This window comes from Dendrobium catenatum, unplaced genomic scaffold (assembly GCF_001605985.2).
Source record: "Dendrobium catenatum unplaced genomic scaffold, ASM160598v2 fragScaff_scaffold_1664, whole genome shotgun sequence".
NCBI lineage: Eukaryota > Viridiplantae > Streptophyta > Magnoliopsida > Asparagales > Orchidaceae > Dendrobium > Dendrobium catenatum.
The window spans coordinates 514,108-537,734 of record NW_021320126.1 but is presented as its reverse complement, the minus strand read 5'-3'; the positions used below and the strand labels follow the sequence as shown (position 1 = coordinate 537,734).

General features: G+C 36.1%; 2 protein-coding genes and 1 long non-coding RNA gene across 3 annotated transcripts; all 3 read right to left on the bottom strand.

Moving 5' to 3' along the window:
• Nucleotides 1–341: 341 nt before the first annotated feature.
• On the bottom strand, nt 342–10,322 carry LOC110104405 (nuclear pore complex protein NUP62; the record flags this gene model as incomplete). Its single annotated transcript, XM_028701268.1, is given in 3 exon segments — nt 342–420; nt 516–603; nt 8,664–10,322. Coding segments are annotated over 3 exon segments (1,692 nt in total), but the record flags the coding sequence as incomplete, so codon positions are not given.
• Nucleotides 10,189–12,815, bottom strand: LOC114581331 (zinc finger MYM-type protein 1-like). Its single transcript, XM_028701267.1, has 3 exons — nt 12,801–12,815; nt 10,685–12,504; nt 10,189–10,312 (listed from the first exon to the last, which is right to left on the bottom strand). Exons 1-3 carry the CDS (start codon nt 12,813–12,815, stop codon nt 10,189–10,191), a joined length of 1,959 nt encoding a protein of 652 aa, XP_028557100.1.
• Nucleotides 12,816–13,179: 364 nt separating this feature from the next.
• LOC114581332 lies at nt 13,180–13,840 on the bottom strand. Its single transcript, XR_003703253.1, has 3 exons — nt 13,560–13,840; nt 13,393–13,491; nt 13,180–13,238 (listed from the first exon to the last, which is right to left on the bottom strand). It is a non-coding gene; the product is annotated as an uncharacterized LOC114581332 (long non-coding RNA).
• Nucleotides 13,841–23,627: the final 9,787 nt, after the last annotated feature.

The window sequence follows — 23,627 nt, the reverse complement described above, 5'->3', positions numbered from 1 at the left end:
GATATTGTTGTTCTTTCAAACACCTTTTAGAAATTATAGATGAATATTAATATCCTATGAAACCTTATATATATATATATATAAAGATTACATTATTTTAAAGAAAGTTTAAAATTGCACCAAACAAACAATAAAATCAAATATCTATCAGAATGTAATTAAGGTGGAATTCAAAAATCCACGTAATCTCTTAAAACAGGAGACTATGTAAATTTCAAACAAGATATGCCCATTGGTTAGGTTGTACCAAAAAATGTCAAGTCATTTCATATTCCATAAATTTTGTCTTAGCTGCAGTGTAAAATATAGCAAACTCAAAGTATAAGATCGAGATTAAGTACCTCCTCAACAGTCTTTCCAGCAATTTCGGAGGGTAACTTTGGCGCCTGAGATATAGCCAAACTACCTGAAGTAGAATATCTGCAGTCCAAATATCACGTGTAACATAAAAGTATTTTCAACATCATTTTAAATTAAAAAGCATTTTTTGCTATTACAAATAAAATCTCACACACACTGAGCCAACAATAGCAGTAGCTGGAGACGATGCTTGTGTTGTAGCAGAACTGGATCCAAATATATTTACAGCTGCTGACGTAGAACCTGCTCAAAATCATAGAATGATAATCACTGCAGCAAGCACATAATATGTAGGGTCGATGTTCTCAATATGTATATATGTATATAAATGCTAGTTTTCATCTCTGGCAATCAGCATAATTAGAAATCCTGACATCATGAAGAAGTCGATTAAAAAACACATGAAGATAATAGAAAATTGTACACAGCACCCATGCATTGAGAAGCATATACCATTTTGAATACTCATGATTTATTTTTGGGCGGGTGGGTCAAAAAAGTAGAGCATGCATGAATTGATATGATAAACAAGAAAAATAAAACAATTAGAACAATATTGTGCATAGAATTCACACTCATATTAGAGCAAATTGTTATGAATCAGTTCAATAACAAAGAAAAAATTGTTCTACTCCAAACTGAGCAGCTTCCCTGCATTCTCACGCCTTGACGCTTTGCACCTCACGAAGTCATCCGTAGGAGGTAAGGTTTGAGCTCTCCCACACACCTCTTCTCCCTATGTCGTTCCCAACCACAAATCATGCAAACCTTCCCCTCTTCATCTTCTTCAAACAGCTTTGCCCTAGTAATGTAAGTTACTTGATGTTGTCGCTGATCTCCCTCCAATTTCTTCACCATCTTCTTCATCTTCTCTACTTCCTTGTCTTCTTTGACTGTGTTCTCTTCCTCATTGTCCTTCTAGTGGCTTGAAAAATTGAGTCACAATTGTTCACCACATTGCAGCCAGCGTAAGCCCTTGGTCATAAAACCAAGTGCTATCACAGGCCTTTTATTTCTCCTAATAGCCTGCATAACTATTCCCCTCAACTCCACTTACTATAGCAGTTTTCTTATTTCTCCCTAATTTCAATCTCAATTGTTGAGATTTATCGAAAGCCATAGTGGGGGGCTTCCTCATTCTAACGACCTTAATGTAAATGCCTCGTCTTTCTCCTTCATTCTTTGCAGCAATTTCAATGTCAAGATTTATCCATTGACACCTCTTTCATGTTTAAGCGATTCTTCCCTCCACAATATTTTTGTTAGAAATGCAAAATAATTAGACATCTGATAAAGTGTTTATTTATGGTTTGATATGATTATTTTTCGTAAGATTACATGATTTAGGTAATCATGTTACACATTATAGCATCAATAATTGATTTAGAATACCTATTACTTAGGGCTTTCAAGTTAATATTCATCTGGTGTTGTTTATTTGGATCCTGAAGGAGCACATTTCGGGTGTTGTACCTCATGGTAGGAAATTTTTATTTATTAGAAAATAAATATATTATTCTTTGTTCGATGCATTATTCTTAATACTTGTAACATGTTTAGTTAAATAATTAGTAGAATTTATGTAATGTTTTATACATTTTATTTTGCCTTCTACATTTCTAATGTCATATTATCTATGAATAATTTTGTCATGTTAATTGTTACAAAAGCCCTTTAACTTAAAAATACTCATAATGGAATAATTTGTTTCTCATACACATTGTCTTTGTTGGTGATAAATAAATCTTGTAAACCCTAAATCATACTATGTTGGCATAATATAAACTTGCATAGAAATAAAATATATATATATATAGAATAGATATAATAATAATAATATATATATATATATATATATTTATTTATTTATATATATATATATAATTGATTGTGTAATGGTTGTAAATGCGGGCAGTACACTTATTGACATGAATGCTATTAATTCAGTCGCTTCCATACAAAGCTAATAATTCATAGAATGATGACACTTTGGGAGTCATTAAACTCCATTAGTTGTGTTGAAAATTTCCTTTGTCCAGGGTATATGTATAACGTATCATGATGCCCGGACACTTCTCTAAATTGAGGCGTGCAGTGTCCCGACACCATTCCGACACGGACACTCGTCCGACACTTCCTCTGACACGTGTCGAACACGCGAAAACATGTTCGATTAAAAAATATTTAAAAACAAGAATTGGCACCACGCGTGTGCACCGCTTCTTAAATATTTTATAATTTTTTTTTAAATATTAATTTCTTATATTTGACAGAGAATTTAACTAAATTTCTTATTTCATGATGCCAACAACACAAATCAACGTCTTTGGATTTAATACCATATTTCATCGAAAATTTCCATTTTCATTTCTCCTTTGGCAGTGAAGGTATTTCAATCTCCTCTCTTTTTGCCACAATTACAAATCTTTCGCCTTGTTGAACCAAATTGAAAGTAGTATATTCTCTGTTTTAAATTGCGCAATATAGAGGCACGCCTTGCGCAAATTCCTTCCCAAAGGCGCTCGAGGCGCACGCAACTTTTAAGCCTGGCAGAGGCGTACGCCTCACCGTGTGTGAGGCGCGCCTCAAATTGGCAATTGCGCAATTATGATGAGGCATATGCCTCACCTTGGCCCCACCCTACTTTAAAATAACTCCTTTTTTTTTCTCCCTTAAACCGTTCGGTCCAGGCATATCCCGATACATCGCCTGCAAGCTCCAGGTCGGCGGAACAGAAACCCTCCTGACCGTTCGGACTATCGTCCCCGCATATCCGCCGGCGCCGCTCTCTCCGCCGAGTTGAAGTGTCCGCGCTTGTAGGAAGAAATCAAAACGATTTTAAAGTATTTTTTTAACTTTTTGGTTAGATTTTTTGAAGTGAAAGAAATTGATAGGGTTTAGATTTTTTGGAAATTTTTTTGTGATTTTCGCATTCTTCATTAGGGAGGGGGGGGTCATGGTAAGAGGCAAGGAAAAGGGGTTTCGTGCATTGCGGAGGGACCCTTCTTGGAAATATAGTGTACAAGTTGACAATTGACGGTGGAGAGAAGAGCTATGTTTATTTTGAAATATAATTTTTGCGATAAAGTGATAAAGGAGGTGTTACCCGCATGAAGGAACATCTATCATGCTCGCACAAAAATGTAGCACCGTGTGCAAAGTGCAGGACAAATGTGAAAGGAAAAATAAGTGCTTACTGAAGAAAACTACCACTGCTAAACACTTACAACAGGAGCAATTTGATGAAAGGGTCAAGCATGGTGCTTATTTTGGGAGCGAGAGTGGAAAGGGCTCTTCCTACACTATACATAGTAGAGTGCACCGGGGTCTATGGATCAGCATATGATACTCCAGGAGTGGATAGAGGAGAAGCAGAATGATGCCTGCAACTGGTACTACAGAGGGTCGCGACAGGTTTGCATGAACATGGGAGTTTTTTTTTTTAGGGGAAGGAAATAAGAAAGATAATTTAAATGATAAATTTTGGGCTACCTGTAACCTATGCCATTTGAGGCACGAGACCCTTAGTGCAAGTTCTACGCTTAATGGATGAAGAGAAGAAATCAGCTATGGGTTTTATTTAAGTGTGGATGTCTTGAGGGGCGAAGTAGATCAAGTGGGCACATCCACTAGTACTACACACACATCCACTAGCTCTGCAGCACAACAATCAAGTAAAGGTATTCCACAACTTCTTATATGCTATTACAATTACATTTATGTCAAGTGAGCAATGAACATGATAATGATATTTTCTCTTAATGAACAGGGAAGAGAAAAGTGAGTCATATTGAAGATGATGTATGACATGGCATTCATAGATACAATTGGAGAAGAAGATTCACCTTGAAGACCCATTTAGTGATGGGATATGATTTCATTTTATATGTTTTTTGTATTTTGGGAGTTTCGTTAAACTAATATTGTGATTATGTACTTTGGAACATGATTTTATTGCATCTAATTTCTTACTTTCCACTATTTTCATATATCATTTTAAATGTTTTTTATTGTAAGATACAATATTTGCTATTATTTTCCTGCTAAATCCTTAATTTTTCATTTACGCAATTCTGTGTCCGTGAGGGCTTACGCCTCAGACCGCCTCAAGCTTACGCCTCCCTCAACGACGAAAACCAGCCTAAGGCTTAATTACGCAATTTTTAAACCTTGGTGATATTCAATGATGATGATATTGAAGGCCAAAACTAAACCCTCTAAAGACTAATCCTAGTAGTTTGAAGCTTGAATGCTGATGTTGAGTAATATGATTATTTGCTTATATTTTTGTGGTTATACTAGATATTTTGTACTAAATATTTATATTAATAAGCTAGACAAGTTATCATGTCATTCATTTATTATTGTTTATCATTTTTAATATGATATTACATTAATATATATACACTATATAAAAAAATGTATTGTCGTGTCCGCGTCGTTACCCGTATCCTATATTTTCAAAAAAAAAAAAACGTGTCTGTGTCGTGTCCGTGTCGTCGTGTCCGTGTCCGTGCATCAATAAAATAGTATAAGGTATTATGACAAAAATCAATGACTCGTCTTTTAATATATAATATATATATATATTATAATTTCATAAAAATGACTATAAGAGGATGTACCTTGGTGTATGCTTTTTGTTGATGATATTCTTCTTGTTGATAAGACTAGAGAGGGAGTGAAAGTAAACTTGAATTATGGAGGTCAACATTAGAGACTAAAGGTTTTCGCTTGAGTGGATCTAAAACGGAATATATGTAGTGTAAATTTTAGTTAGTAATATACTAGTGAGGGATTGTGACTTTGGCGATTCAAGTCATTAATAAGAGTACCGTTTTAGATATCTTGGATCTATTGTTCAAGAGTGATGGTGAAATTAGATGGGATATTATCAGCATAATTCAAGTAAAATAGTTGAATTGAGGAATGCATCGGCTTGTTGTGTGATAGAAAAGCCCACCTCAAACTTAAGGAAAAATTCTATAAGATGGTAGTGAGGCCTGCAATGCTTTATGGTGTTGAATGTTGGCCATTAAAAGAAAAGCATAATATTAAGTTAAGTGTGGCAGAGATGAGGATGCTCAGGCGGATGAGTGGCTTTACCCTTAGAGATAGGATACGAAATGAGCATATACCGTGAAAATGGTTGGAGTAGCTGCAGTAGAAGATAAGATTAGAGAGAAATCGCCTTAGATGGCTTGGTCACATAAAACGCGGCCTTCCAATGACCAGGTTAGAGAGTAGAGGTATTAGATTTAACTTATGTTAAGAAAGTAAGAGGCAGACCTAAAAACGCTGGTAGAAAATATTAGGAATGACCTTCTTTATTTAGAATTAAACGAGAATTTTGACCTTTAATAGGACACAAAAGAAGAAAAAGGATTCATGTAGCCGACCCCACGTACATGGTATAAAAGCCTTTGAAATTGTTGTTGTTGCATATAAATGACTATAAACCCTGTCATACTATAAATCAATTTAGAGCAATTAAAATTTCTTTAACATTCATGCAATGTAATAATATCATAATCTAATGCCATGATGAAATTTGCTATATCAATCTAGCATTGTAAATTGTGCCATTTATTGTTCATATTGCATGCATTGTCTCTTATAGCTTACATTTTAATAAATTTAAATTAAGTATTGAGTTTGTATGACAAACTCATTTGTAGCAAACTTTTCTTTTAATGGATCATATCAAGTTGATTAGTGGACCATAACAACAAGATTAAATATTTTGCCAATAATTATTTCATTGACTTAATATTCATATATAAGTTGTACTTCTTTGTTTGGATTTTTTTAAAAGTTATGGGATTCCTACACTTTATATAAGTTGATGTTGATGTTTTTTTCCCTGATGAAAACTTGTTAAAAAATATATTTATACAATAAAATTTCATTTTGTATATTTATAACAAACGCTTAAGTTACATGTATTTATATATGAATCTTTTTTCTCTTGAATATAAAAATCTTTTATTTGATCTTGAATTTTGAGGCGTGCCTTTTAATTTGACATCAAAGTCCTTCATCATGTCTTGTATTGTCATGTGCCTTGTCTTCCAGACCCATGATATGACAAAAAATTAGTTTGGAACAAACTTAAAAAGATAATCAAAAGAAGAAAAAAATTACAAATATGAATATATATATATATACATCAGCATGCCTATTTGATGTGGACATCGACCAGAGGTTCAGACATGTGTATCGTCGTAGACAGCGCAGATCGACGGCCACGATTCAGAGTTTATATTTCTAGTTATTCGTGTATTTCTTTTATGCATTTTCTTTTATTTCTTAGAATTTCCTATTGTACCCTTAGTATGAGCTGAGTCATGAGTGTAGCACCGAGGGCAATAGAGTCATTGTACTGTCTTTTGTGTTGGGACCTATATATAGGTCATTTCATGTTGTATTATGGTTAATGATTTGGAATGAAAATCTACTGTGTTCTTCTTTGTCTTCTTGCATGAGAGCTTGAAGAAAGAGAGAAAGAGAGCTCCAAGGGGAGCAAATCGCAAGGCCCACCAATCGTTGGAAGAGTCCTCGATTCGTGGTTAGGATTTTCCTATCTTCTCGTTCATGTTCCCATCCATATCCTTCCCCTCCCTTCCACAAGAAATCCCTCTTCCCCTATTGTCGCCGCTCTTGTGAGGAGCCCGCCGCCGCCCATCTTCCATCTCCGGCCGGCCATCTTGCCGGCGACGTCCCCGTCATCCACCCGACCCCCCCTTCCATACACAAAGTTCAAATTTGAAATTCGAAATTTCAAATTTCGAATTCTTTCCTAATTTGGAAATCCAATTTATGAAGGTTTTCATGAAGAGATTTAATTTCAATTTGAATTAGATGGGAGCTATGATATCAAGTGCCATGTCATCACCCAAATTTGGAAGCCCCACTATTTGATTTCCCCAATTCTTCCCCTGAGCATGCCGCCGGCCTCATCTAGAGGAACCCACAATTAGTGCCCCCATTTATGGCATTGATGGCACCTCTTTGAATTCAAAATCATAATAATTTTCCCTCTTAATTGCATCAAAACCTGAAATAAAATTTCAGGTTTTGTTTTACTCCCTCATCCCTCCCTCTCTCAACCCGCCGCCCCCCTCATTGGGCTTCCACGTGTTGTTTCCTATTCTAGCTCCAAGCCATGCTAAAATCAAATTCAAATCCTAAATTAATTCCCTCCAAACACCATTAATTCTGAAATTTATTTCAGATTTATTGAGGAATTAACTAGGACTGAATTTCCCAAACCCTACTCTCCTCTTGGAACCCGCCGCCCCATCCCCAGTGATATCCCGCCGGCTCTCCCCACCTCTCGCCTCCCTTCTTCCCCCAAAGCAAGGAGTCTCTACTACCTTCCCCTAGCTCTCCTCCACTTGAAGAATTCCCCAACATCGAGCATGTATGGCGGATTCGGAGTTTGAGTGGGGATTAGTCTTCAACGCCGACGGAAGCATTAACATCTTGCGATCGCCGTGCTTCGACGTAGGATTTGACGACGAAGCCACCGTGGAAGAGTACTTGGAGAGAGTCGTCCCGATCCTTGCAAGCATCTACGACCGACAACTTTCAAAGTACACTTGGAGTCTCGAGAGCCAAGCATTCACGCCCTCCTCGTCACCGTCAACCTCTCCGTGGCTAAAGGCCATTGGTGTGGCCACCATCTTCGTGGCGTCGTTGAGTTTGCTAAAGGCCTTCTCCCGCTAACCCAAATTGAGTGTGAGTGAGCAAGGTACTCATTGTGAAATTTCTAAACATTAGTCGTGGGATTTTATTAATTTTCCGCATTTGCTTTGTTGTGAACTTTTGGAGATTCATCATTAATTGTCCCTAAACACTAGCTCGAAACTACTTATCATAACATTTCATCAATGGAAAATGCTTGAATCTTAATTTACGGAAAGCTTAATCTTATTTTGGTAAACTTTGTGATTCTTAATGAATTTCATGTGCAATTCTTGAATGTTTCACATCACTATTGATGCTTAGGGCAATGTATAGGAGGACATAAAATAAAATAAAATAAGTGTTAGCAGAAGAAAAAAGCCTTTAGATAAGAAAAATGACATCCAGAAGTTTCCCGCAAATTAAATTTCATTCAGGAAAATGATGGGCTAGAGTATCAGCTTATGCAGTTTAGAACGAACAGCGTACAAAAACTGATCGAAATTTTTTAAGAACAAAAAGTTATATGCTGCATAGCAATTAACATGAACTGTAATGCCATCCAACTTTGCAGAAGATAAAAATAACTATATCAACTTTATAGACCAGCAATTTACCAAAAGCAAGAGCTGATGAGGGCTGTAATGGAAACGCTGTTGATGCTGATGAAGTGGTTGAAACAGCAGAACTTGATGACAAGCTCAAGCTTGGCAAAGAACTTGTGGATGCAGTCGCCGAACTTACAGCTGCTGCTGCTGCTGCTGTAGCAGCTGACTGCATTGCAGAAGAGGCGGAAGCTCCCAAAGGAGGAATAGATGGAGTAGATGCAACAGAAGCAGAAGATTGAGTAGAAAACAAAGTGGAGGAAGCAGGAGTAGCTGAAGCAGTTGCAAATGCAATAACATTGGAAGTAGCACCTGTTGAAGTTGCCAATGCTGCTGAAAAGGAAGAAGAACCAAAGGGTAATGAGAAAGACTTTGCAGCCGCGGCGCTGGAGAAGAGAGGAACCGAAGAGTCGGCTGAATTAGCTGTGGGAGCAATGATACCGAAGCCAAAAGAGGGCTGGGAAGCAGAACTCCCAAAAGAAACAGCAGGTTGCAAATTTAGAGCAGAGGAAGAGGTCGTATTAGTGGCAGTTGATGACAAGACAGTTTGGGTAGATGGAGCAGAACTAGATGAGCTGGACGAGGACAGAGCACTTCCAAATGAGAATGAAGATGTTGAAGATGACGGTAACTGATTGGGGAAGAGAGTTCCCGTGGTTGTGCTTGATGAAATGGCAGAGGAAGATTGAATGATGGAAGGAAAGAATGGGGTGGTCGCTGTTGATGATAAAGCCGCGCTGCCAAAAGGATTGGTTGCTCCCGAGCTTGAGGTGAGAAGAGAAGCCGCTGTGGAACTAGCCGCAGCGAACAAAGGCGACACTGGGAATGACTGGGCAGAAGCAGAGGACGACACCCCTAAGGCAGGCAAAGTAGCGGAAGCGGTGGATGCCCCAAATCCGAAGAGGGGCGGCGATGAGCCACCTCCAATGTTAGGATTTGTGATGGAAGAAGTTGCAGGAGCTGCTGCAACATTGGCGGATGACATGTTTGAAGAGAAGTCAGATACAAGGGTAGGAAAGGAAGAAAGCGTAGTCGACGAGGAACTATTGAAGGAGAATGACGAGGCTGGACCGGAAGAAAAGCTGAAGTAAGATGTGGGGGAGGAAGAGGAGGTAGTTACTGCGGCCGAAGCAGGAGTGGAGGTCGAGCTGAAGGAGTATGAGAAGGGTTTGGATGCAGATGATACGGCGAGCAAGCTGCTAGTAGCCGCCATAGATAAGTTAGGGTTTGATGAGGAGCTAAAGACGGATGACGATGAGTTGAAGGAGAATGCAGCGGAGGAAAACGAGGAATCGAACGGGTTGGACTGCGAAGCCGAGGTGACGGCGGAGCCGAAGGAGAAGGATGGGGTCTGGTTGGCGGAGGCAGCGGTAGCGGTAGCGGAGGATGAAAAGGTAGAAGAGGCGGCAGAAGAGAAGGAGAACGGGGAAGATGAAGATGCTAAAGAGCTAGAGGAAAGAGAGAAAGAGAATCCCGGAGACTGGGAGGATGATGAGGAAGAGTTGGAAGAAGGGTTGAAGGAGAAGGACGCTGCCATTCAAATTCGAGATGGACTGCTTCCACTCCCAACAAGTGTTTCTTCGTTTCTGACAATGGTGTGAGGGTTTTCGGAGGCTTCAAACGCTCGGGTGCTTTTTTTGGACGCGCGCATCGACCTATGGCTATGCAAACAAATCGCAATAAATTAACATCGATATAGTTTAAAATCGTATTATTCTAAAAATTTTAAGACAGGTTTTAGGGGTGTCAATTTTTGACATGATCCGCGACCCGGAATCAATCCGAAAAAATTTGAGTTCGGGTCGGCCCGTTTAGCAAACGGGTCGGGTTCGGATTCGGATATTTGACCCTTTTAAAAAACGGGTGGGATCAGTGGCGGAGCCAGAAAATTTTCATAGGGGGGCCTCTTTTTTTTTTTTTAAATCCCCTCAACTTTTTTCATCCGGGCTTGGGACCGGCATTGGCAGTTTTAAAAAAATTTTATTGACAAATAAACTATTAAAAATAAGATGAAATACACTTACAGTTTATACCTTCTATTCTTCATATTTTGGAAAAACTGAATGATAACATCATTGTTAATGCAATCTAAAATTTCTTTTTCAATATAAGCGATTAAGATATCGTTCATCCACTGATCCCCAATTCGATTGCGTAGTCGATTTTTTATAATAGCCATTGCAGAAAAACTCCTTTCAACTCCTGCTGTTGCAACTGGTAGTACTAATGCTAGCTTCAATAGTTTAAAAACAAGAGGATATAGTATTTCCTTCCTGCTCTGAACCATTTTTTCAACAAGACTTCCTATATCTTTCACCAATAAAAATTGATCATCAAACCGCATATCCATAATATAAGTTTCCAGCTGATTATCAAGAACCATCAAATCCAAAGGAGTGAAATCGTTTGGATATAAGTTTGTCATTTCAATTAACTTCTCTTTGTTGAATGCATTGAACGAATTCGATGGGTTCAAACAAGCAATACACAAAAGTAGTTGAGTATTAGCCTCTGTGAAACGATTATTCAACTCTTGAAGTTGCATATCAAGTACTGTGTAGAATATTTCAACCCGGTAATGATGTAAATTTGTCATTTCTTGAAGTCCACGTCGCGGTCTTCCACGGGCAACCCATTTATCATTTAGATTGGGAGTTATAATTTTGTGTTCAACACAAAAGGAAGTCACCTTTTTAATGAATTCATCCCACTTGTTGTCTCTCATGTATTGTAATCTATTTTTAGATATTCGAACTAATGACAAGGCATTCACAATATCCTGATCTTTTCTTTGCAAAGCTTCTGATAACTCAGCAGTGATTCCAAGTATGTCTTTCATTAAATGCAAGCAAAAAGAGAAGTCAAAGGATTGCATTGAATCTAATAATGCAAAAGCCTCTTCTCTCTGTTCAGAGCTTATGCCATCCTCTAAAACTATTTCAAGCACATTAATAATTGAAGAAAACATTGTAATCAATCTAATCAGTGATTCATAATGAGAACCCCATCTTGTATCACCAGCACGCTTTAAAGAAATTTCTTGATTTAATCCTCGTCCAGTGAATACCTCACCTTTATGTAATGCACTTAATGTTAGCTCACGTTGTTTGTCCCTTAACTGATCACGACGTTTACATGATACACTGACAATATTCATAATATTTAAAATTATAGTAAATAACAATGCAATATGAACATGATTCTTCGCAACTGCTACTAAAGCTAACTGAAGCTGATGTGAGAAACAGTGAATATAATGTGCAGATGCATTATCATTTAGAAAAAATGCTTTAAGGCCATTAAATTCTCCCCGCATATTGCTTGCACCATCATATCCTTGACCACGAATTTTGGAGGAAGACAAGCAATAATTTGAAAGAAAATCTTCAACTCCTTTTTTGATACATTTAGCTGATGTTTCTGGAACATGAACAATACCCAAAAAACGTTCAATAATTTGCCCTTTTTCATTTACATATCGGATAACAACAACCATTTGTTCTTTCCCTGAAATGTCACGAGCTTCATCAACAAGAATAGAGAAGTAGCTATCACCAACTTCTTCCTTTATGCAGTTTGTAATTGCAATGGAAATAGCTCTACAAATATCCTTCTGAATATCAGGTGCAGTTAATTTCAAATTTTCTGGAGCATTCTTTAGTACAACATTACTTATATCTTCATTGTGTTTTGCTAAAAAATCAAGTAGCTCAAGAAAATTTTCTTGATTATTTGAGCTGGAACTCTCATCGTGCCCTCGAAAAGCTAAACCTTGTCTTAGTAGAAACTTCACACAATCAATAGAAGAATTTAAGCGAACACGATATGCATTTGTTGCTCGATCTGACTGCACCTGAAAGGCAAAGTTAATATGTTAATCTTGTTTCATTAAATCCTCACAATTTTGTCTTGCATTATTATGAGCACTATTAGGTCCTTCTATATGAAGATCAAATCTATCAGGTTTTTTCCAATTGGAAAATCCATTTTTTCGAAATGCCTCATCATCTTCTTTTCCTCTTCCTTCTACTCCAAAAAGATAACAATACAAACAGTATGCTTTATCATTATGAATACTATACTCTAACCAACTGGAATATTTATCAAACCACCTCGGATTGAACCGTCTATCTTTTACCCCAAACTTACTTTTAGGGAAGTCATGATTGCGAGGTTGACATGGTCCTTTTTGCAAATATGCTCTTCGAATTTGATCACGAATATTAAAACTAAATGCAGTAATAGGTATACGTAATCCCGGATCTGATTGAAGATTCTCTAGATCTGGTACCGTGCAATTTAATGATTCACCATATGTTCGACTCCTTTTTTTACTTTGTTCATCATCTTTTTTTTGTGAACTACAAAAAGCATTAAAAACTATAAAGACAAAGTAAACTCATTTTTTTTATCCTAAACTAGATAATTTATCAAAAAAAAAAAACAATAATTAAACTCATTTTAAATTCTTTATTAAATAACTAAACCATAAACTATATAAAATAGGAAAATAAAAAACAAAACTTACCTGTACTGTCGGCTGATCCAAGATAGAAGAATGGAGTATTGTATAGTATCCAACAAAATCTTGTATCCAAATTAAAAACATTAACTTTAAACTGTAATTCATTTCTTGAATATTTGAATCTAATATAATTTAGGATTAATAAAAAAACCTATAGGAAAGAATAATCATTAAACTGTAAACAACAATAAAGAAAAAAAAAAAACAAATTCTTACCTCTGTGCTGCGGGCCAGCAGCTGCCGGCCGGATACGCCGGAGTCCGAACGGAAGAAAGCTTAGAAGGGAGAGATCAGAGATAAGGAGTCGGACTTGCACTGATAAAATAAAAACTATCAAGTATCAACTAAACTATACAAAACAAGAAAGAAAAATAAAATCTTACCTGTGCGTGCTGCCGGCTGAATCCAAGACGCCGGAACTCCGGAAGAATGCCCAAGGAGGCAAGGACGCCGGAAGAAGGGAGAGAGCTTCTAGCAGGACGAAAGTTTCCTGTGCGGCTGTGCTGGACTCTTCCTGACGTTCCCGTAGAGCAAACAAAGCGGCAACGTCACGAGGAGTCGGAATCAGAGGGAAGACACGAGGAGTCAAAGTCAGAACGATTTTTAATCTATGAATATATCACCGCCAAACTACCCAATACGGTACAGGCAAAAAAAAAATATATTCAGAGGGGGCACGTGCCCCCGCGGGCCCCCTCTCAGCTCCGCCAGTGGGTGGGATTCATGTTGACCCAGAAACTCGAAATCAACCCGATTCAAACGGGTCGGATTCATGTTGACCCAGAAACTCAAAATCAACCCGAAGTTAACCCGGGTCCGTTAACCCAGCCTAGCCGGCTTCTTGCTTCTGCGGTTCCGGCCTAGCTTGCTTACCGCAATCCAGCACGACCTCACGAGGCCACCTTCGGACTCCCAACGCCCAAGGGAACCAGCTCCCCACGCGGCCACGCCCCCACCTCCGCAGTCCGCCAGTCCCCACGGGCCACACGACGCGCCTTAGCAGTCCCCAGGTGTGGCCCGCAACACCTCCGTAGTCCGCTAGTCCCCATGCTGGCACGCACGCCTCTGCTGCTCCGCAGTCCCCATGCGCGGCGCCGACTCGAGATCCACGCGAATGCCCCCACGCGGCACGAGGTCGTAGTCCCCAGACTTCCCACGTGCGCCTACCTCTGCACTCTGCAGCCCATTTTTGTGTCAGTCGTGTCAACCCGACAACCCGTCAGGTTGGGTCCGTGTTACATTTTCTGACCCATTTGCAAAAACGGCTCGGGTTCGGGTCGTGTCAAATAGCATCGAGTCAGTTCCAGGTTCGACCCGAACCCGACCCGCATGACCCGAATTTACACCCATATATATATATATATATATATATAACGCATAAATTTATAATTACTCAATTTATATATTTAACATATAATTTTTTTATTACTATAATATTTTGATCTTAATAATCACCATTACATTAATCTTTCATCAAAATAAATATTAAAAATGAATTATTTTCTTCGCATGCTATTAATTATGGGGATAATTTTAAAACTAAGCATAATTATAAATTGTATTAAGAGCTTCAACATATTTTAAAAAAATAAATATAGGAAAAATCGTCCGTTTAACGGGCGACTTATACTTGACTAAAATGTTCAAGGACGAACGTGGCAAGGACTTGGCAAAATGGTTGCATATAAGTCGCCCGTAACTTATATCTAATTAAAAAATTGTCTCATCCTTCCAGATCTCATTTCATCCGACTTTCCCATCCCTTTCGCAGTCGTCATCGTCCCAAATTTCGATCCGCTGATTTCCCCGTCGGATTCTTAAGGAAAGGTTTTTACTTAACATTTATGATTAATTAAGTATAGTCTTTGAGGTGTTGTACTTATTTTGCTTAAAGAATTTCAATTTTAGTATTTGTGGTCCGGCAGAGCAACGACGTCAGGTGTTGGTCCGACGGAACTTAGGCTGTCGTCAAGGAGGAGCTTCTTCCTTCTCTTCCTTCTCTTCTCTTCTTGATTTGTTTCCCTTTCAAGAGAAAGGAGGGGGTCTTTTTATAAATTTCTGGAGTGGCATGATCTATAAATATGTGAGAGATCAAGGGTAAATCGTGAGTGGTTGGATGGATGACCGTTGTTGAATTCATTAATCAAGGATAATTTGATGGACATTTGAATGTCTTAGTGATGTCGGAATTTAGTGATCTTGGGCTCGTTGGATTTGTCTCGTCGAGCCGCTCGATTTGACTATAAGCATGTTATGTTTGAAAACTACTTGGTAATCCAAATTATGGTTTGAACCTTCCAACAATGCTTCTAACCCTTGATTTGGACCCGTCTAGGCTCGGATTGTGTTGGATTTGGTGTCGTTGGGTTTGTAATCTCGAGACGCTCAGTTCGACTGTAAGTTGATTGAAATCAGAGTTTGGATGGTCCCAATTTTAATTTCAAAAGTTTCCAACTTGATTTTGCATCGAGATTCATGTCTGATCAAGATAATTTTGATATGATGTATCAATTATTATAAAGATGCAAGAGTTAGTAAAATCGTATTCAAAGGTGTTTAACTTGTTGTATATATATTAGATGCATAAGAAATAGATAATTATAAAATAATGGAAGTTAAAATAATTTTAAATCATAAACTCATTTACATAAGTTATATAGAAATAATAATAATAATAATAATGATTATCATAATAGTAATAAGTGCATGAAAAACTTAACATTGTGATGATTTTGTCAAAATATATATATATATATATATATATAAGAAAAAAACATAACAAATTAATTACCCAAAAAAATTGAAGGAGCCATTTCGTTCACTTTAAAATTTTCAACTTTAGAGCCAAATATTTTGTTCCATATTCTAAATATGTTGAAGGAAAAATAAGCAATATATGTAAAGTATCACTAAGAAAAATATATATCAACTATAAATAATTCAAAATTTTTAAATGTTTTTTAATCTTGGATTATTTTATGATCAATTTCATCAACTTTATAAGAATATTTCTTTATAAATGTACTTAAAGTGAACGAAATATTTTTAACGTTACCAAAATACAACTAATGCATTAATTAACCATCAAAATACAACTACTACATCACAATCAAATAAGCATTACAAAATATCAAAGTTATTGTGTTTTAACATTACTAGATAAAACTAAACTTAAGATGTAAAAAACATCTTAAACATAAATATTAAGTTACATTTTTTAATTATAATACGCAAGCACTACATGAAATTCATGAATTTTCGGCGGTCTGGACCGGCGGTGTAACTGGCGGTTAGACCGCCGGTTTTTATCAGCGGTTATTTAATTAATTGCCGCATAAATTAGCGGCGGTCAAGTAATCGCCGGTTAGCATGTCGGTATTATTTCTTACCGGCGGCTCGAACCGTCGGTTTTAAGTGAATTGTTTCCGTCGGTCAGAACCGCCGAAAGTTGTTGAAAATTGCCTAAATTAAGCCATCCCAAGCCTTCCATTTCATTTCATCGCATCCTCTTCTCTCTCCCGATAGATAGTCGCCCCCGTCTCCTCCGCCCTCTTGCGATCGACCACGCCTCCTGCGCAGGAATCCGGCCACCGACAAGCTCCTTCCGACCGAAGATCTTGCCCCCACTCCAGCATCAAAACACGGCCGAAGATCTCGCCCCCACTCCTGCGCTAAACCAACGTCCGAACCGTAGCCCTAGGTTTGCATTTTTTTTATTTTTTAAAGAAATCTTTATGTTTTAGGTTAGATTTTAGATATCTTTCATTGGTTTACAAATATTTTCATTTGTTGGATTTTAATGACCATTTTTTGGGTGAAATATTTGTTCTTTTGTTAGATTTTAGTGATCCATTAAGTTTAAAAATTCTATGTTATAATTAAGTGAAATTTTGTTTTGGAAACTAGTAAGAAGCTGGGTAAAAGCTCATGAGATTAAACAGCTAAACAATATATATATATATATATAAGGTTTGAGACTATTTGTTAATAATTTAGTGAATTTTTGATAATCCAATTTAGAAGACTAATAGATCTAAAATCTTTAAAATTATCACAAAACACTTGTTTAGATATTACACAAATCATAGGATAACTGAAACTAGTAAGAAGATTTATTCAAGAAAATATCCTAAAAAATATTAATCAAATCAAAATGAATAGTATCCCACGTCTAATAAAACCTTGAATCAAAAACCATTCGAACCAAGACACTTGCCAGCACACACAGAAAAAAAATCTTTAATTTCTTCCAAAGTAGGAAAGTCCATATTTAAAAAAAAAAAGAGAGGGATTGTTAGAAAATATAAAGCTTACAAAATTTCATGTAGTACTTGATAGTAGTATTTTTTATAAAATTGTTTTCAATAGTGGTTAAAGGCAACAATCAATTCATTTTTTTTTTTGCTAATAGATTCACCATCAATCTGACAGTACCGAATAGAATTCCTTGTCTTCTACCATTGGCAATTCTAAGACAAAAAGAAAATCTTTACCTTCTTTAAGAAATCATTTGATTTAGATCTTAAGATTTTGTATATGCATGAGGATGCTATTGTTATGTGGAAAAAAGTGGCTAGTGATATTAAGAATATTGCAAAAGATGTCATTGGAGTATCAAAGGAAAAAGCTCCTAATAGTAAAAATATTTGATAGTGGAATCCAAATGTGCAAGAAAATATTAAAAATAAGAAGTTTTGTTATAAAATTTGATTTTATTTTAAAATTTTTGATAATTTAAAAATATATAAAGTGGCTCGTAAGGATGCTAAGAAAGCAATATGCCATGCAAAAACATTAGCTTTTAGTGATTTATATAATAGATTAGATACTAAGGAGGGAGAAAGACATATGTATAAGTTAGCCAAACAAAGATATAGGAGTAGTAAGGATTTAGTTCAAGTGAAGTGTATTAAGGATGAAGATCAAAAAATACTTTTCTTAGAATATGATATTCAACAAAGGTGGATGAGATATTTTGCTAACCTTTTTAATGAAGATTGTGAAAATAAGATTGACTATAATGATCTTAGCACCCTAAATGAAAATAAAGATTTATGTTTTTATCGGCGTATTAGTAAAACTGAAGTTAGAGAGGCTTTAAAGAAAATGAAGGGTGGAAAAGCTGTTGGACATGATGATATTCCAATACAGGTGTGGAAATGCTTAGGAGATGAAGGAATTTCTTGGCCTTACATTTATTAAGAGGTTTGATGGAGAAATATAGAGAAAATAAGAAGGATCTACATATGATATTTATTAATTTAGAAAAAGCATATGATAAAGTTCCAAGAGAAGTGCTATGGAGAGTTCTTGAAAAGAAAGGAGTTAATAATGCTTATATTCAAACCATTAAAGATATGTATGCAGGAGCTATTACTTGTGTTCAAACACTAGGTGGATTGACCAAGCATTTCCCTATTTCAGTTGGGTTACATCAAGGATCAGCCTTAAGCCCATATCTTTTTACTTTAGTCATGGATGTTATCACTAGACATTTGCAAGAGGATGTACCTTGGTGTATGCTTTTTGCTGATGGTATTCTTCTTGTTGATAAGACTAGAGAGGGAGTTGAAGGTAAACTTGAATTATGGAGGTAAACCTTAGAGTCTAAAGGTTTTCGCTTGAGTAGATCTAAAACATAATATATGGAGTGCAATTTTAGTAGTAATAGATCTAGTGAGGGGATTGTAACTTTGGGTGATCAAGTCATTAATAAGAGTACACGTTTTAGATATCTTGGATCTATTGTTCAAAGTGATGGTGAAATAGATGGGGATATTATCAACAAAATTCAAGTTGGATGATTGAAGTGGAGGAATGCATCGGGCTTGTTATGTGATAGAAATGTACCCCTCAAACTTAAGGAAAAATTCTATAAGATGGTAGTGAGGCCTGCAATGCTTTATGGTGCTGAATGTTGGTCATTAAAAGAGGAGCATAATACTAAGTTAAGTGTGGCAGAGATGAGGATGCTTAGGTGGATGAGTGGCTTTACCCTTAGAGATAGGATACGAAATGAGCATATACGTGGAAAGGTTGGAGTAGCTCCAATATAAGATAAGATTAGAGAGAGTCGCCTTAGATGGTTTGTTCACATAAAGCGACGGCCTTTCATTGATCCGGTTAGGAGAGTAGAGGTATTAGATTTGACTTATGTTAAGAAAAGTAGGGGTAGACCTAAAAAGACTTGGTTAGAAAATATTAGGAATGACATTTCTTTATTAGATTTAAACGAGAATTTGACTTTTAATAGGACATAATGGAGAAAAAGGATTCATGTAGCCGACCCCACGTAGTGGGATAAAGGCTTGATGTGGTTGTTGTTGTTGTAATAAATCATTTGACTTAGATCTTTGATGCCAATAACTTTTTTATAGAGTTCAGTATAGTCATTTTCTTTTATTTTTATAACCTTCAAGGAGATTTCAATTTCATTGCACTTATCAATTAGAGTTCTTTTTTTCCCCTTGCTTCACAATGTGATGTTGACTTTTTTCTAAGCTTTAAGCCACCTTCTATGAAGTCTAAGCTTCAAAACAAGACTTTTGACCTCATCACCTTGATTAAGCAAATCCTTCCCTATTTGTTTTCTTATTTGTTGATCACTTTTTGTCCACTATTAAAAAAATAAAGAATTGCATAAGAGATAAATAAGGAAACAATCCAATTTAGTAAAAAAAAGTTCGTTTATATTATTTGGCCACATGTATGATATGTCAGACATAGGTATGTCAATAAAATTAAAGTTAACATAATTTCAAGTGTTGATACGACCACCTGACATATTAGGATATAGTTATGTTAAGGAGAAGTTGTGAAATCTCTAAGATAAATTATACTTTTAAGTATTTTTAAAATTGTTTCATACATTTAATACATGCAAGTGTCGTTCAACATATATTGCATTAGAAATTAATTTAAAAAGTCTAAAATTTAGTTACATTTTTCTCAATCATACTCACCTTATATAAGTCAAGGGGTCGATTAGGATCTGCTCTAGATGTCGGCCCCTCAAAACCTACCACTCTTTCATAAAAAGATCAGACACATGTATTTTAAGCACTTAGGTTGCTAGCTGACTCCCCAATTCAGGCTGGCGTAAGTAGATTTTGCACTACATTAGTTAAGTTTGAATTAGTTTTTTTTTGAGTGGCCAATTTAGACTTATGATCCGTGCATGTCATATTTAGAGTCATAAAATCCCAAACTTCAAGAATATAATCCCAAAATTTTAACAAATCGATAACTTAAATTAAAGTTTCTCTCGATCTAAAACTTAACGTCTAACACATAGAATAAGGTTGAGGCACTTCTGAATTATCTCATAATATCAAAGTGCTTCTTACTTCTCTTTCTTTGATTTCTAAAATACATATTAAAACTCAATCTATTTATAGTTGAGATTCTAAATTCACTTCATTTGATATCACTTATAAATAATCGTTAAAAATAAAAATTTTATCGTTATTCTAATCGAGAGTATTCATAGATAATTTAACCTCCCTATGATGTAATTAACTACGAGGGCTTACACTCGTAGGAGATTTAGAACATACATCTACTTTTTAAACATTTGAATTGATCCTTTCTTGGGAAAATCAAAATCAATAATGATATCAAACATGAGACCATCTCCTTGAGAGTTCACCATTAAGCCAAGCATAAGAGATCCGCTTGCCAAAAGTTTCCCAACTTAGAACTGTGAGGCAAAATGGCATGGGCTTCGATCACCAAACAAACGAGATTGTTTTGGGGAATTCTATTTTTCTTTTATCTGCCCATTCTTTTTTGGATATTTATTTTTGTCTGCTCTTCACAGCCTTAACATTCGATACACAATAAACAATTAGTAAATATGAATCTTAATCGCATCACATACCCAACAAATACATATTAAATATGTATCAAATGCGCAACAAATATTTAATAAATGCAAAAAATTATGCAGTAAATATGTATATAACATGCAATAAGTACGTAGAAAATGCGCATACACATTACGTACGAAGTCTTTACGCATTATATTCACATTAAGTACACACTATTTACGTATTAAATATTTTACACATACATAACAAAATATGTAGTAAATAAGCATGACATGCACAATAACCAAAAAAACACATAGTAAAAACATAAACATTATTTATATTACAGGGACAAAGTGCTTATTGAATCGAAATAGGGGGAGAGTGCTTGCAAAGCTATAATTAAGGCTCCATATAGTCGTTTGAATTTTCAATCATTCAAACGAAGTCGTTTTATTATCAAAAAATTATATAAAATAATTATTTAACATACATCATTAGAGATAACTTTAATTACAATAAATATTTTACTTTAACAATCAATCGTCACAAATATACTTATTACATTTATTGTTTTGATTCAATGATATATAATATCATCCTCATATACCTACCTAGTGGCTAACTGGAGGGTATGCATGTTATGAATTCCTCGGTGAAGCATTCGGGCATACTTGTGAAATTACACTTCTTAGCTAATGGCTGACTAGAGAGTACACCACTTATAAATTTCTTTGTGAAGCATTCAGGCATGCTTGTGAAACTACACTGCTTAGTTGATGGCTGACTAGAGGATGCACCAGTTATAAACGGTTAAACATTCGGGCATGCTTGTAAAATTACACTGCTTTGAATGTGAAGACATTTATATTGTGTTTTCCTTCACGGGTGGTTTCCTTGTTAAAAAAAAAATAATCCCAAGAAAAATTAGTTACAATACATCATAATATATAATGAAAATAATTTAGTAAGAAAGTTAAATCATACTTTTTGACTTTTCTTTTCTTAGTGGCTTTTCAACATTGCATTCAATATGCCTTTTGGCCTACACTTTAGAGGATCCTACTCTGTGTAAATTTGTGGTTCTTTCTCTTACCATGAAGAATCAAATATATATTAAGGAATATCCTTCATCACAACCAACATGTATTGTTCAACCTCCTTATTCAGCAGCTCTCATGTGCTAATTTGATATGCAAGCATACTAATATGATTTTTGAATATGAATCCACTATAAACTTCAGTATTCTTTTGAGAAAATCCTTCCAATATTTGGCATGAATATATATCTTTTCGAGCTCTTGCTGACTATGGCAACAGTATGTACTCAGGAATTTTCATAATATATATCTGCCTCAAAACTATCAAAAGCAATGAGAACACAAAAACCCATCTTTCAAACTTTATGCAGGTGCATTGAATGTTTCAATATTGTGCATCAAACTCAACAACCCAATAATTAGAATTGATATATCATAAAAAAATTATCTTGATTGGGCACGAATCTCAAGGCAAAATCAAACCGAAAACTTCAAAAATTAAATATAGGATCACATAAACTCTGATTTCAACAAACTTAACGACACCAAATTCGACTTAATCCGAGCCTAAATGAGACCAAATCAAGCATTTGAAGCACTATTAGAAAGTTTGAACCACAATTTGAGTTACTAACGGTTTCCAAATATGACGTACTTATAGTCAAATTGAGCGGCTCGGCAAAACAAATCCAACGAGTCCAAAATCATTGAATTCCAACATCATTAAGACTATCAAATATCCGGTGAACGATACACAATCAAGGGACTCAATATCAGCCGTCAGTCCAACCACTCCCCATTTACCCTTGATCTCTCACCTATTTACTAGCCATGTCATTCTCAAAAACTATAAATATCCTCTCATTTTTTCTTTAGAGGGGACCAAAGCAAGAAGAATAAGACAAGAAGAAGAGAAGAAGAAGAGAATGATTGGATGGAAGAAACTCCTTCACGACCACCGCCAGAATTTTTCCCGATGCCCGAGTAACGCCGTAATTCTACTCGACGCTCGAGTGATGCTGAAATTCTACCCGGCACTCAAGTGATGCCAGAATTCTGCCCAAGTGATATCAAAATTCTGCATAATGTTCAAGTGACGCGAAATTATGCATGATCTCCAAGTGACATCATAACTCTGCCCGACGTTGTAACTGGTTTTTAATCCAGAAGTGATTCATTATAATCTGATCGTCCTAAATTTTAAGGACAAGCTAGCCTCTTGTATTTTAAGGAAACACTAATGAAACTCTTTCAACTGGATGCGGCCCCGTGGTTTTTCCCCTTTCAAGGTTTTCCATGTAAAAATCCTGATGTTGTTATTTTATTTCCTATTTGTGTGCTGGATATCCATACAACGCTGAGCTAAAAATTTTCTTACTCTATTACCGCGTATATTCTAGCCCGCAATAGTTTGGCGCTGTATATGAGAAATATTATTCCATAATTTCAAGTGTTGCTACGATGGTCAACAAACATAGCAATCGTACCTTGGGAGCCTTCCTCTCCAACTCATACCAATCCAAGAATCCTTCCATGAACCAGAGATGCCAGACATCCACCTCTTTTTATATTGGGAGGCATAATGCTATTGGAGAATAAACTT

What these genes read in the sequence shown, in the direction of transcription:
- LOC114581331 (XM_028701267.1), bottom strand. An exon ending in CAAAATATGAAGAATAGAAG is followed by an intron (nt 10,313 to 10,684) that starts GTATAAACTGTA and finishes TTGTTTGCATAG; the next exon opens with CCATAGGTCGATGCGCGCGT.